Genomic DNA, 13,979 nt, shown 5'->3' on the forward strand with positions numbered 1-13,979 from the left:
AAATGGTATTATTGCCTAGGATTTCAGTTCTTTCATGATTTTAGATGTTAGTCACTGTTATTTTATACAATTTATAGTTACCCAGTTTTACCCTCATTTTCTTTTTACCCTTCCTTCTTACATAGTACGTCTTCCTTTGAGATCATTTTCTTTCTTCCTGAAGTACATCTTTGGGAGGTTTTTTTTTTTTTTTTTTAGTGAGAGTCTTGTTGGCAAACTCCATTTTTGTCTGAAAACACCTTTATTTTGCTCTTTTTTGTAAAGTTTTTCTGGGTATGGAATTCTGTATTGACAGTTATTTTCTGTTAATACTTTGAAAATCTTCTCTCATTGTTTTTTAGTTTCTGTTGCTTATGTTCAGACATCAGCTGTCATTTTTTTTATATCTTATATCTTTAAACATACTAAACATGCTTATTTTATATTACCTATCAGAAAATTCTAATACCTGCAGTCTGATTTCATAGTTTGTTGTTTGTTGTTGACTCTTGCTTATGTTATTTTGTTTCTTCATGAGTTTAGTGATATTTTAAAATTGTGAGCTCATGTTACTTAGAACTTTTATCTGTGGGAATTCTTTGAGGCCTCAGTTTACTGTGTATTTCTCTGTATTTTTTAAAGCTTCACAGGTTATTCTGATTTTTACAAAAGGTTGATAGAGATGATGGTTGAAACCACAGAGTTGGGAGCATCTGTAGTACAGAAGAAAACGGGTTTAACCCCTGATCATCTTCACAGAGAAGGGGTAATGGTTAAAGGAGACTGAGAAGAAATCATTTAAGATTAGGGCCTGGAGACGTTATTATCCTGGAAGCCGGGGAATTAGAGAATTTTAAGAAATAAGGACTGGCCAACAGTGTCAAGTTCTAGACATGTCAAGTAGAATGAAAATTTAAAATAGACAAAGGATCACTAGGATGCCATTGTGAGCTTCCTAACTACCAGACCATAATGGACTAAATGGGAGTTAATAAGTGGACATAGCAACTTTTAGGAAGTTTGTTAGTGAATGGAAGGAGGGAGTTAATTGGTAGTTGGAATGGGATAAAGGAGGGCTGAGGAAAAGCCCAGTTAAAAGTTGTCATATGGGGCTTCCCTGGTGGCGCAGTGGTTGAGAGTCCGCCTGCAGATGCAGGGGACACGGGTTCGTGCCCCGGTCCGGGAAAATCCCACATGCCGTGGAGCGGCTGGGCCCGTGAGCCATGGCTGCGGAGCCTGAGCGTCCGGAGCCTGTGCTCCGCAACGGGAGAGGCCACAACAGTGAGAGGCCCACGTACTGCAAAAAAAAAAAAAAAAAAAAAGTTGTCATATGAAATATGTAATTTGTGTTATGTTTGCTTTCAATCCATAACTGGTCCTTTGGATAGTCATTCCCTTTTCTTACTTCAGGCTGTATTACTCCTGATCATTATTTAGTTTGCAATCCTATGTCTTCTAATTTTCCTTTAGTCTTCTAATTTTGACAGATACATTATTTTCTTTGCACTCTTTATCTCAAGAGAAGGTTAAATTAATATCAGGGTATAGGGTTAAATAATTTAAAAACATCACACCATTTCAGTATTACTGGTGTACATAATCAAATGCTTAATGGGAATCAAGTAGAGGACAACATGCATATATAATACTTTTCTATCCCTGTGGCTTACATACATTACTTATTCTAACATTTCTCTCCTAAAGTCTGAATTGACTCAGTTACTTCCCTCATCTGAAAACAGGACTCCTGTTACTTATTTTATTTATTTAAATAATTTATTTATTTATTTACTTTTGGCTGTGTTGGGTCTTCGTTGCTGCTGCGGGCTTTCTCTAGTTGCAGCGAGCGGGGGCTACTCTTCGTTGTGGTGCACAGGCTTCTCCTTGCGGTGGCTTCTCTTGTTGCAGAGTGTGGGCTCTAGGGGCACGGGCTTCAGTAGTTGTGACACGCAGGCTCAGTAGTTGTGGCTCGCGGACTCTAGAGCGCAGGCTCAGTAGTTGTGGCACACGGGCTTAGTTGCTCCGTGGCATGTGAGATCTTCCCGGAAAAGGGTTCAAACCTGTGTCCCCTGCATTGGCAAGCGGATTCTTAACCACTGTGCCACCAGGAAAGTCCTGTTACTTATTTTAGACCTTACTCTTAACAGTATAGAGTTTACTTAAAAAACTAAAAATAGAGTTACTGTATGATCCAGCGATCCCACTCCTGGGCATATATCTGGCGAAAACTATAATTTGAAAAGATACATGCACCCCAGTGTTCATTGCAGCAGTATATACAATGGAAGGAACCTAAATGTCCATTGACAGATGAATGGTTAAAGAATATGTACAATAGACTATTACTCAGTCATAAAAAAGAATGAAATAATGCTGTTTGAAGCAATATGCATGGACCTAGAGATTATCGTACTAAGTGAATTAAGCCTGACAGACAAATATCATGATATCGCTTGTATGTGGAATCTAAAAAAAATGATACAAATGAACTTACTTATAAAACAGAAATAGACTCACAGACATAGAAAACAAATTTATGGTTACCAAAGGGGAAAGGGAGAGGAGGGATAAATTAGGAGTTTGGGATTAACATATACACACTACTATATATATATAAAATAGATAACCAACAAGGACCTACTGTATAGCACAGGGAACTATACTAAATATCTTGTAATAATCTATAAGGGAAAAGAATTTTAAAAAGAATAGAGATATATGTATGTATAACTGAATCACTTTGCTGTATACCTGAAACTAACACCACATTGTAGATCAACTATACTTCAAAAACAAAAAAGTTAAACCTTACTCTTAAATTGTCTTCTAAGAAAGTCAACAGAACAAGAGTATTTTTGGATTACTATGTAAGAGGAGTATTGTTATTGCATATTAAAATATTTGTAGCATCTTTTTAGGTGGTGGTTATATATTTTTGTCATTTTTCAGATGAGAAAAATAGAAATGCTAAATACTAAGAAAAATGGTGATTCTGTCAGAGTTCTCAACTCCATCGTAAACAGTGTGACATTTAGTGTTCACGTGTGACGAACTTCTATATCATAGGAGGCTGGGAGGATTACTGAATGAGTGTAACATCTGTGATTTCGTTGAGATTTTTTCCCCTCTATTAATTAAAATACTTATTTTGGTTATAATTTGTCTTTAACATGCTTATTTTAGTTTGCTTTTTGTTTTTCTTGTTTTAAGATTGTAATTAGGAAGCACTGGAGTGAGGAAGCTCAGGTGAGCTTGCTTAGTATTAGTCCGTTATTTCTTCTTTGGAAATGCATATACTGTATAGTTTCTCTCAGCTTACCCATTGTTATTTGTAATGTTTCTTCTCACTCGCTAAGAATATATAAAAGGGGGATTATTATGGAAAATTTTAACCAAATTCTCTTCCCTTAGAATGTTTAAAGTTTCAATGTAAAGGCAATTAGTATGTATTGTTATCAAAGAAACTACTTGTTTTTTAAATTCTAACATAATTCTGAATAGTTCAGCAATTAATAAAATGAACATTTAAGTGGTGCTTAAGCCCATTTTCCTAAGAATGAGACAAAATTGAAGCTTTGTAAATGTACATTAATACATTTTCTTTATGTAATTCTGAATCTCATGTAAATGAATTTGTAGAATTAATCACAGTAGAAGGAATCCATTTTGCCCTTCCCAAGTGAAGCTCCCATAGGTACAGTTGGGTTGCTCTTTTGGGTTGCTTTAAGGGCACTTTAGCAGTTTTAAAAACTTAAGTACTAATTTCATAGCCAGTGTCAGCTGAATTTATTGAAGTAGGTCAGACTCTGGATAGAAACTTGTTTCTCAACCCTGAAGAGAGTCATTATCCACTCTTCTCTTTGTTAGAGAATGGTAATAAATTCTTCCACACTGACCCCAAGTCTAGAGCAATTTCAGAAAATCTAGATAGTTGGATTTTTTCAGGTGTAGGAAACTACTTAAGATCCTCTATGACTTAAGTAGTTTCCTATGATGCCCACTGTATAGGTATTATCCCAGTGGGCCAAAAACAAGCAAACAAAGGCAAAAGAAAAAAAATAAAAATCAATCCCTTTCTCCCTGTAGATAGCAGCTGTATCACCAAAAAGAGAAACTGCCCCCACAGCACACACACATCTGTAAAGTGCACACATAAAGATGCAGTTAATTCAGTGGGGAATTATTTTCCCTCTTTAAAAAAATTGAAAGTTAATCCCCCGCTCCTGTTCAGTTAACTGAGCAAGTTTTAACTGAAAGTATGTACTATATGCCTAGCAATATGTTTCCTGTGAGCTCTGGAAAAATCACATTCTATATCCACTGGAATTAAAATTCTTATTTGGGTAGCTATTAGAAAATAGTATAATCATGTGACAAAATACATGATACTGAAAATATAAGTATTATGAGAAGTCAATTTTTTTTTCCTTTTTAAAATCTACTTGACTTACCTATTTTTTTTTTTTTTTTTTTTTTTTTTGCGGTACACAGGCCTCTCACTGCTGTGGCCTCTCCCGTTGCGGAGCACAGGCTCCAGACGCTCAGGCTCAGCGGCCATGGCTCACAGGCCCAGCCGCTCCGCGGCATGTGGGATCTTCCCAGACCGGGGCACGAACCCATGTCCCCTGCATTGGCAGGCGGACTCTCAACCACTGCGCCACCAGGGAAGGCCCGACTTACCTATTTTGATTTCTGCGTTTTTTCATATGCTGTTTATTAAACAGAAGGAGGAGATATAGCTTTGAGATACTGTGGTAATGGGTTTTCAATTCACTAAACAATTGATATATTTCAAGTTTGGTATTCATTTTTTGTTATGGCTATTGTCTTCTGTTTCCTATTCAAATCATGGCTTTACTGTTTACTCTCTGTCAAGGACACAGGTATTGAGATTAAACGCCGGTGGGTTTGAATGTTACTAGCTGTGTCTTATTGGCTGTGTGACACTGGACAAGTTATTTTAAAATTTCAGAGTCTCAGTCTCCTCATCAGTCAAATGCTGGTAAAATCATAGGTTGCAGATCAAATGAGTTACATCTAAAGCTCTTGGCATTTTATTTTGCTCTTAAGTACTTAATAAAGTTTTCACTACTGCAGTTGCTAATAATTCTTCTTCCTTAATCACTCTGACAATCCCTAGCCTATATGAAGAAAATAAGTATTTCAACACTTGCTTGTTAGACTTAGTGTAATGAATAATAAAATAATATATATAAGTATGATGTCTATAGTTTGCCCTTAATAAATATTAGTTCTAAGAGGTCAATAATTAATGATCAGTATGTTTTTAATTTATAAGGGAAGGTTTTGTGGAGAATTTGGCAGTTGGGATGGTTCTTAAAGGTTGGATACGAGTTGATAAAAGAGGTGTATGAATAGGGAGAGGAAGTAAGCAGCATGAGCAGAGGCTTGGAATTTCAAAATGCCAGATAGTTAACTTAAAGATGTTTTGAGGGCTTCCCTGGTGGCGCAGTGGTTGAGAGTCCGCCTGCCGATGCAGGGACACGGGTTCGTGCCCCGGTCCAGGAAGATCCCACATGCCGCGGAGCAGCTGGGCCCGTGAGCCATGGCCGCTGAGCCTGCACGTCTGGAGCCTGTGCTCCGCAAAGGGAGAGGCCACAGCAGTGAGAGGCCCGTGTACCGCAAAAAAAAAAAAAAAAAAAAGATGTTTTGAGACAAGAACCAGTATATGGGCATTATGTTAAAGCAGCCTTCGCATAATTAATTGGTCTGCCATCACAAACTGCTTAGTGTTGCACATTCAGTAAGTGGAAAATCAGGGACTCAAAAATTCAAATCTTTTTGAACTTAAAATCCTTGCTATATCATACTGATAATATTGACATCCTTCCTACATCATCATTCACTGAGAATCTGCAAGGTGCAATTACATCCTGAGAATGCAAAAATGAATAAGATATGGTACTTTCTAAGAGAGAGCCAGGGGTAGGTTTGTGTGTGTGTATACATGTGCCTGAACTGTGGGTAATTTTTGGCGGCAGTTACTCAATGTGTATACGCTTTGGAGATGTTAATCAGCTTTTCCCATGATTATCTCATACTGGGAGTATCTCCTTGGGTGGAGATGCCAGCATTTAAAGAATAGTGGTATAATACAGCTGTTAAATGCAAAAAATCTACTTAATGTAGTGTTCCAAAGCTGGAGAACATCTGGGTTAGAGTTCAGTGATTGATAACATATCATTCACCAATGTGGCACACCTTCCCAATGGATTAATGAATATATTTGACTGTATGTGATTTTCACTTGCTGATTAAGAAACCTGTGTCTGTACTGTACCTATTTGGGCCTTCTCACAGTTTTGTAGTCAACTGCTAGCTAAATAGTGGTTGTTTACTATTTACTAAATGGGATTACCTTTATATCATTTAAAATGATTTAAGGTTAACAACCTACCTTAACCAAGTTGTGAGGCAATACACAGTAGGAGCCAAGAACCTGGGTTATGGAGCCAGTCTGCCTGGGTTCCAGTCCATACTCTGCTATTCATTACCTGGGTGACCATTGCCTCTGTTTTGCTAGCTGTAAAGTGGGGATGATAATAATACCTGCTCCATTGTTGTATTTGGCATATAGTAGACACTGTCAATTGTTAGTTATTAAAGATCCATTATCCCTTATTTGCAATTTTGAAGTAAAAAAAAACTATAAAGTGGCAGTTTTTATGTAACTCATTTGACATCAAAGCCTGACCTAACCAATGTCTTTGCAATATATAGTCCGTTTTTGGTTCTGTACTTGACCTTAAGTTATTTATATTTAGTTTGTAAAAGCCCTTGGTAAAATATAGACATTTGTTATTATTGTTTTATGATACTTATTGGACAGTATAGTTGACAGTCTTTCTCATGAAGTAAAAATAAACTTGGATATCTTATGATTAGTATTATCAACTAATTAATTAAAAACTAATTAAGGGACTTCCCTGGTGGTCCAGTGGTTAAGACTCTGTGCTTCCAGTGCAGGGGGTGCAGGTCTGATCTCTGATTGGGGAACTAAGATCCCACATGCCGTGCAGCATGGCCAAAAAACCCCCAAAAAACTAAGTTAATAACTAATTAATATTAATAATATTTATTGAATATTTATGTGTGCCAGGTACTATACAGGTTATTTTATGTTCATTATTTTCTTTATTCCAACAGTCCTTTAGGTGACAGTATTGATTCTGTTTTTAATGTACTGAGGCTTAGGGAGGTTAAGTCATTTGCTCAGGATTACACAGTCACTCAGTGTGCTAGCACTGCTAGGATTCAGACCTCATCTCTCTGACTTTTTAGGTAACTTCTGTGTTCTTTTCCTCCACCTGTATTATCTCTATAATTTAGAAAATTTTCATAAGGATTTTATTTCATAAGGAAATAAAATCACTGATATACTAAAGTGTATTTTTATTTTGCTTTTTTTACCTTTCATCTTAGGTGCTGGAAAGCCCCCTATGTTTGGTGATTATGAAGCTCAGAGACACTGGCAAGAGATTACTATTAATTTACCAATCAAACAGTGGTATGGATAATTTTAACTTGATTTTATTGTTTATCCGTCAGTTAATGTAGATTATTTGAAGATACGTAAAAGGAAAATATGCTATTTCTTCATCTTCAGAATCCTCATCTTCCTGTATACTGATGTCACGTATATTACCCTGCATATTGTCCGTTCATTTTGAAATTTCATCCTCCTGAAAGTTACCCATATATTTAGTTACCAGCTGGAATATGGTACTGAACTAGAACTTTGAGGATAGGACACTGTATGCCATGGAAGCTCCTCAGGACATAAGCTGTGGAAGTTTATGAACTAAGAGTATTTCTTCTGGAAGTTTTGCAAAGCTTCCTCCTGTAAGGAACATATGAGATGAAAAAAAAGCAGTAGCTTAGTGGTGAAGAGTGTAGGGCTAGAGTCAGACTGCCAGACTTCAGATGAAGGCTTGTACTCTTTACTAGCAGTGTGAGCTTTTGCAGGTTATTTAACTATCTCTGCCACAGTTTTATCACTCATAGAATGGAAATAATAGAATATATATTTCACTGGGTTATTGTGAGGATTGAATAAAATGATTCATTTAAAGCACTTTAGACCAGTGCCTGAAGTGTAATGAGTTCTCAGTAAATGTTAGCTGTAGTTATATCTCACAGAAATCCATGCACTGTCATTTTTGTTGAACACATTCTGATAACAATTGATGACAGTATTTTTTTACTTATTAGATGCCTGGTAGATTACTTGATTAAACCTGGCTATGCAAACTGTTTATATTGTTCTGTTGATTGCTTTGGTCACTGCTTTTATATAACTCCTTTCTGAGAGAGATACATACAAGAACTTCATATTGAACTCTCTATGAATAGGTTGGCTGTACCCTAGTCCAAGTTTGGAGTATTTAAAATAGAGGTCAGCTAAATATTTGATACTATTCTTTTTTTTTAATAGGTGTGTGCATGTTTGTTTATTTATTTATTTGACCTCACTGTGCAGTTTGTGGGGTCTTAGTTCCCTGGCCTGGTACTGAACCTAGGCCATGGCAGTGAAAGTACCGAGTTCTAATGTTTAAATGGTGTGATTTCTTTTTTCCCCCCCTAGTTTGAAGTTCATTGCTATATGATTCATAATGACTATCATTGAAAAAGATATATCTCAATGGCACAGTTTATAAAACAGAAAATATATCCTTGGGACAGGTTCACTATTATCAACAGTGGATATAAATCTATATTGGAAATAACATTTCTAATATTCTGAATTTTTTGGCTAATTTTGTCAAATTTGATTAGTTTGCTATTTTTGTTACCTAGCAATGTGGCTGAGGAATGGTTTCTCATTTTTTAACTTCAGTTTTCCAAGAGTGGGGACTTCCCTGGTAGTCCAGTGTTTAAGACTCCGCGCTCCCAATGCAGGGGGCCCCTGGTTCAATCCCTGGTCAGGGAACTAGATCCCACATGATGCAACTAAGAGCCCACATGCCACAACTAAAAATCCTGCATGCCGCAACTAAAGATACCACATGCGGCAACTTAAAACGCCGCGGAGCCAAATAAATAAATAAATAAATAAATAACTATTAAAAATTTTTTTTTCCAAGAGTGAAATCTTTCTGTCTTCATCTAGAAAGTTAGCCATAGTGTAGTCAAAACTTTCAAGTGACAAAGTTGTTTAAAATGTGAAATCAGGGTCTATGAAGTAAACTTTAAAAATGGCAGTTTTGGGACTTCCCTGGTGGCGCAGTGGTTAAGAATCTGCCTGCCAACGCAGGGGATACAGGTTCGAGCCCTGGTCCGGGAAGATCCACATGCTGCGGAGCAGCTAAGCCCATGCACCACAACTATTGAGCCTGCAGTCTAGAGCCTGAGAGCCACAACTACTGAGCCCGCGTGCCACAACTACTGAAGCCCACGTGCCTAGAGCCTGTGCTCCACAACAAGAGAAGCCACCGCAGTGAGAAGCCTGCGCAGTGCAACGAAGACCCAATGCAGCCAAAAATAAATAAATAAATAACTTTGTAAAAAAAAAAGTCAGTTTTATAATTCTAAATTTAAACACTTATTTATTCCATTTCAATATACATAGTTGTAAGTAATAAAGGGAAATTGAACTTTTTTTATTTTATAATGATAATTCCTTATGTATGAAGTCAGGAGTACTTTTGGCATCAAGTAGTAGAAAGCCTAAGTAATAGTAGTTTAAGCAATACAATAATTATCTCAATAAGTAGGTCTTTGCAGGGCTGGTAAATTGGCTCAATGATAGCAATCAAGGGACTTCCCTGGTGGTCCAGTGGTCAAAACTCCACATTCCCAATGCAGGGGGCCTGGGTTCGATCCCTGGTCAGGGAACTAGAGCCCACATGCCTCAACAAAGATCCTGCATGCCACAACTAAGACCCAGCAAAGCCAAATAAATAAATAAATAAATATTAAAAAATAATAATAGCAATCAAGGACTCAGGCTTTTCCATTTTTCTTCTCTTTCATTCATTCTTCTTGGCATGTTGGCTTTTCATCCTGAGGCTTTTCACCCCATGATCAATAGATGACTGCCAGGGCTACCAGCACTGTGACTTTGTACAACCATATTCAAGGCAGGGGTAATAGGAATACCTTATTTTTTTACCTCTCTTTTTGTTCAGGAGCAAAATCTTTCCTACCCTTAAAGCAATCATTAATAGAAAGAAACACCTGGCTCAGTGCAGGCATGGTTTATACCAGGGCTAGGAGAAGAGTCCACCTACCCTGAGCATGTTGCTTTTTAAAAAGAAATCACAGGTTTATAAGTCAGGAATTATGGGAATGACTTTATTTCAGCATTGTTTATAATTATGAGAAGCCTGAAACACTCTAAATATCTTTTAGTAGGTGAATGATAAAGTACATTTCTCCTGTGTACATGTTTTTCCTAGGTAGATTCCTAGAAGTGGAATCTCTAAAGTAGCCAGTTTTAATGGATACCAACACAAGAATATCTCTTTCCATATACCCTTACCAATATTTAATAATAACAATTAACACCAGACTTCTAAAATTTCCATTTCCTTGAGTACTTGTGTTGTTGAGTATCTTTTAATATATTTACTGACCATGATATTTTTTCTCAAATTTGCATATTTATATATTTCCCCCATGTTTCTGATGGATTGCTGATCTTTTTTGTAATGATTTATATGATTTTAAAATAAAGAATTACATTAATTTTCTACGCTGTGTTAACAAGTGACCATAAATGGTACTTAAACACACATTTATTTTTGTAGTTTCTTTAGGTTAGAAGTCTGGGCACAGCTTAGTTCAATATTATGATCAGGGAGGGTCTCAGGAAGTTGCAATCCAGTTGTCATCCGAGGCTGCAGTCTTATCAGAGGCTCAACTGGGGAAGGAACTGTTTCCAAGTTCCCTCAAGTTATTGACAGAATTAATTTCCTTGCATTTACAAGACTAAGGGCTTTGGTTTCTTGTTGGAAGCTACTCTTATTTCCTAGGGTCTACTTGCAGTTTCTTGCCATGTGGCTTCTCCAGTATGCCCACTTACTAAAACGACAGCTTGATTCTTCCAAGTCAGTGAAAGGGAGTCTCTGGTTTAGCCAGCCAGATGGGATCTTACATATACATAAAACATAAGCACAGGCATGACCATCCTATCACATTTGTCGTATTTTGTTGTTTACAAGCAAGTCACAGGTCTTGCCCACACTTGAGGGGAGGGGATTCATTGTACACACTTAAGGCAGGAGCACCAGGAGATGGGTTCATGGGGATGACCTTAAAGTCTGTCTGCCACAGTATTCAACAGTATACAATAGTATTCTATATTTTAATCTCTTTTTGGTGTGTGTATATGTATAAAATAAATATCTTCTTCCTGTTTGTTCTTGTCTTTGAATTTTTCTTATGGTGTCTTTTGTTAAATAAATTTTTACATTTGATGTACAGAAGCTCTCTGAACTGTTCTTGAAACTTTTAAGTTTGGAACTATTTATTTATTTTTAAATTTTATTTATTTATTATTAATAAAATTTTTTTTGGCTGTGTTGGGTCTTCGTTGCTGCGCATGGGCTTTCTCTAGTTGTGACGGGCGAGGGCTCTCTTCGTTGCAGTGTGTGGGCTTCTGATTACAGTGGCTTCTCTTGTTGCGGAGCACGGTTTCTAGGTGCGCAGGCTTCAGTAGTTGTGGCACGCGGACTCAGTAGTTGTGGCTCGTGGGCTCTAGAGTGCAGGCTCAGTAGTTGTGGTGCACGGGCTTAGTTGCTCCATGGCATGTGGGGTCTTACTGGACCAGGGCTCGAACCCATGTCCCCTGCATTGGCAGGCGGATTCTTAACCACTGTGCCACCAGGGAAGTCCTGGAACTCTTTTATTTTATTTTTATTTATTTATTTTTAAATTTATTTATTTATTTATTTATGGCTGTGTTGGGTCTTCGTTTCTGTGCGAGGGCTTTCTCTAGTTGTGGCGAGCGGGGGCCACTCCTCATCGCGGTGCACGGGCCTCTCACTATCACGGCCTCTCTTGTTGCAGAGCACAGGCTCCAGACGCGCAGGCTCAGTAATTGTGGCTCACAGACCCAGTTGCTCTGCGGCATGTGGGATCTTCCCAGACCAGGGCTCGAACCCATGTCCCCTGCATTGGCAGGCAGATTCTCAACCACTGCGCCACCAGGGAAGCCCCTGGAACTATTTTAAAGTATTTTTTTGTAAAAAGCAAAAATACCCATGATATGTTAGAAAAAATTACATTTTGAAGTTAATGATAACACTCTTGAATATAATTTTGTTCCTTCCCATTCTGACCAGTTAGAGGAGCCTGTTAAGTTATGAACATTAGATCTAGCTTTCTTCCTTAATTCACAGAATTTTGCATGTAATAGGCTCTCATTACATGTTGGTTGAATTGTGTTCAAAGTGTTATTAATAAAAGTATACCTGTTTCATGCAATATTTCTTTCTTTGTAAACCAAATCTGTATGTGGTCTTTGACGTTCATTTTTTATTTAAATTGTGATTTCATATTGTTTCTTTAATTTTTTAGACTGTCAGAAGCAAATTCTCTTTTTGTTGCATATTTTCTTTTGTATAAGTGTTGGTCATTAAGTTTACTAATAGTAGAGTGATAACAAGTTCCGGTTTGCCTGTGAGAATCTTGGTTTGCCTCTATTGTTATGACTTAATTATTTACAGCTTCTTTCTTAAGAGTACCTTGGTTTACACAATAAATTATTTAGTCACACTACTCAATAACAACTTTTAATTGTGAGTTCACAAAAATTTTTAGGAGAGGGGAGAAAACTTTAGATGAATTTTTTTTAACCTTGTATAACATTTTTTCATGTTAATTAAGTTAAATGAAGTGAGATGTTAAATATAAGTATTTCTTATATATTGATTGTTGGAATGGCACTTTCTTTTTCCTTTTTCTTCAGGTATTTTAACGGCAGTGATAACAACTTACAGTATTGGGGATTGGACTATCCACCTCTTACAGCTTATCATAGTCTTTTATGTGCACATGTGTAAGTTTTTCTTCCTTAACATAACTTTAAATATTTATGCCCTTAGCAGGTGTAGTAAGGAAAAGTTTGTTGAATAGAGAAGAGATCGTTTGTAGCTACTATTGTATTATGGTTTGTAGAGCACCATACCTTTATAATTGGATTGTAGGAAAGTTTATCAGAGTTTGACTATTTTCATAATTTTTTTGGAGGAAAGTCTAGAAAGAGATGCAAAAATCTAGCTTTGTTTTGAAGTAGAGATGTTACCAATTACGCATGGATTACTGAGAAATATATCTAATATGGTTAGTTGTGCACAGAAAAGCTTTTTTCCTGGAATGGCCCAAAGTAAATGAGAAATAAAGGTCTAAATGGTATTCTGACTAACCTGTCAGGTAAGAAACTAGAAGTACCGTAGTGTTTCACTTATGATTTAAGATTGGGATCGGAATTCCTTTTTCTTTTACAGAAATGGAATGGTTTATAGAAGATTAGGTGCTTCTATTTAGTGGAGAACCAGTTCTACTCTGTCCTGGTATTCCATTTCAGACTTGAAGTGTATCAGCAGAAATTTGAGGAACTTCTTCACATTATCTTCTCAATTCATTTCATTTGTTCTATTTCATATTTTGTAAAAATTAGCTTCCTGGATTAAAAATAAGTTTCCAAACTTCAGGATAATCAGATATACTTTGCAGTGTTCTGGAGAATGTAATATGATTGAAAACTTAATTTATCTTTAATAATTATGTTCAGTTTTATGCAATGATTTATGATTAATAGCTATTTATTGTAGCCTATTGTGATAACTGAAAAGATTATAAATTATAAAACTATGATCCTCTTGTCAATATTAGTATATTGCTCTTTACAAAGTATATGTTTAATAAATGAAATGTAACATCAGATTGTTTTCACACTGGAAGAATCATGAAGGTGGGCTTTTAGTTAACACGCTACATGGGTTTGTTGGAAGATAAGCATGGCAGATTCTGATAGC

At 36.6% G+C, this 13,979-nt stretch overlaps 1 protein-coding gene across 1 annotated transcript in view; it reads left to right on the plus strand.

Annotated features, from left to right (window-relative positions):
* ALG6 (ALG6 alpha-1,3-glucosyltransferase) overlaps window positions 1–13,979 on the plus strand; it is a gene marked incomplete at its 3' end in the record, with an annotated part of 54,478 nt that overhangs the window by 8,641 nt on the left and 31,858 nt on the right. Inside the window, exons 2-3 of the mRNA XM_079697451.1 lie at window positions 7,423–7,507; window positions 12,911–13,000. Of these exons, the coding sequence (XP_079553577.1) occupies window positions 7,423–7,507; window positions 12,911–13,000 (175 nt within the window). The remainder of the gene's footprint in view (window positions 1–7,422; window positions 7,508–12,910; window positions 13,001–13,979) is intronic.

Source organism: Hyperoodon ampullatus (genome assembly GCF_949752795.1).
Source record: "Hyperoodon ampullatus genome assembly, chromosome: 2".
NCBI lineage: Eukaryota > Metazoa > Chordata > Mammalia > Artiodactyla > Ziphiidae > Hyperoodon > Hyperoodon ampullatus.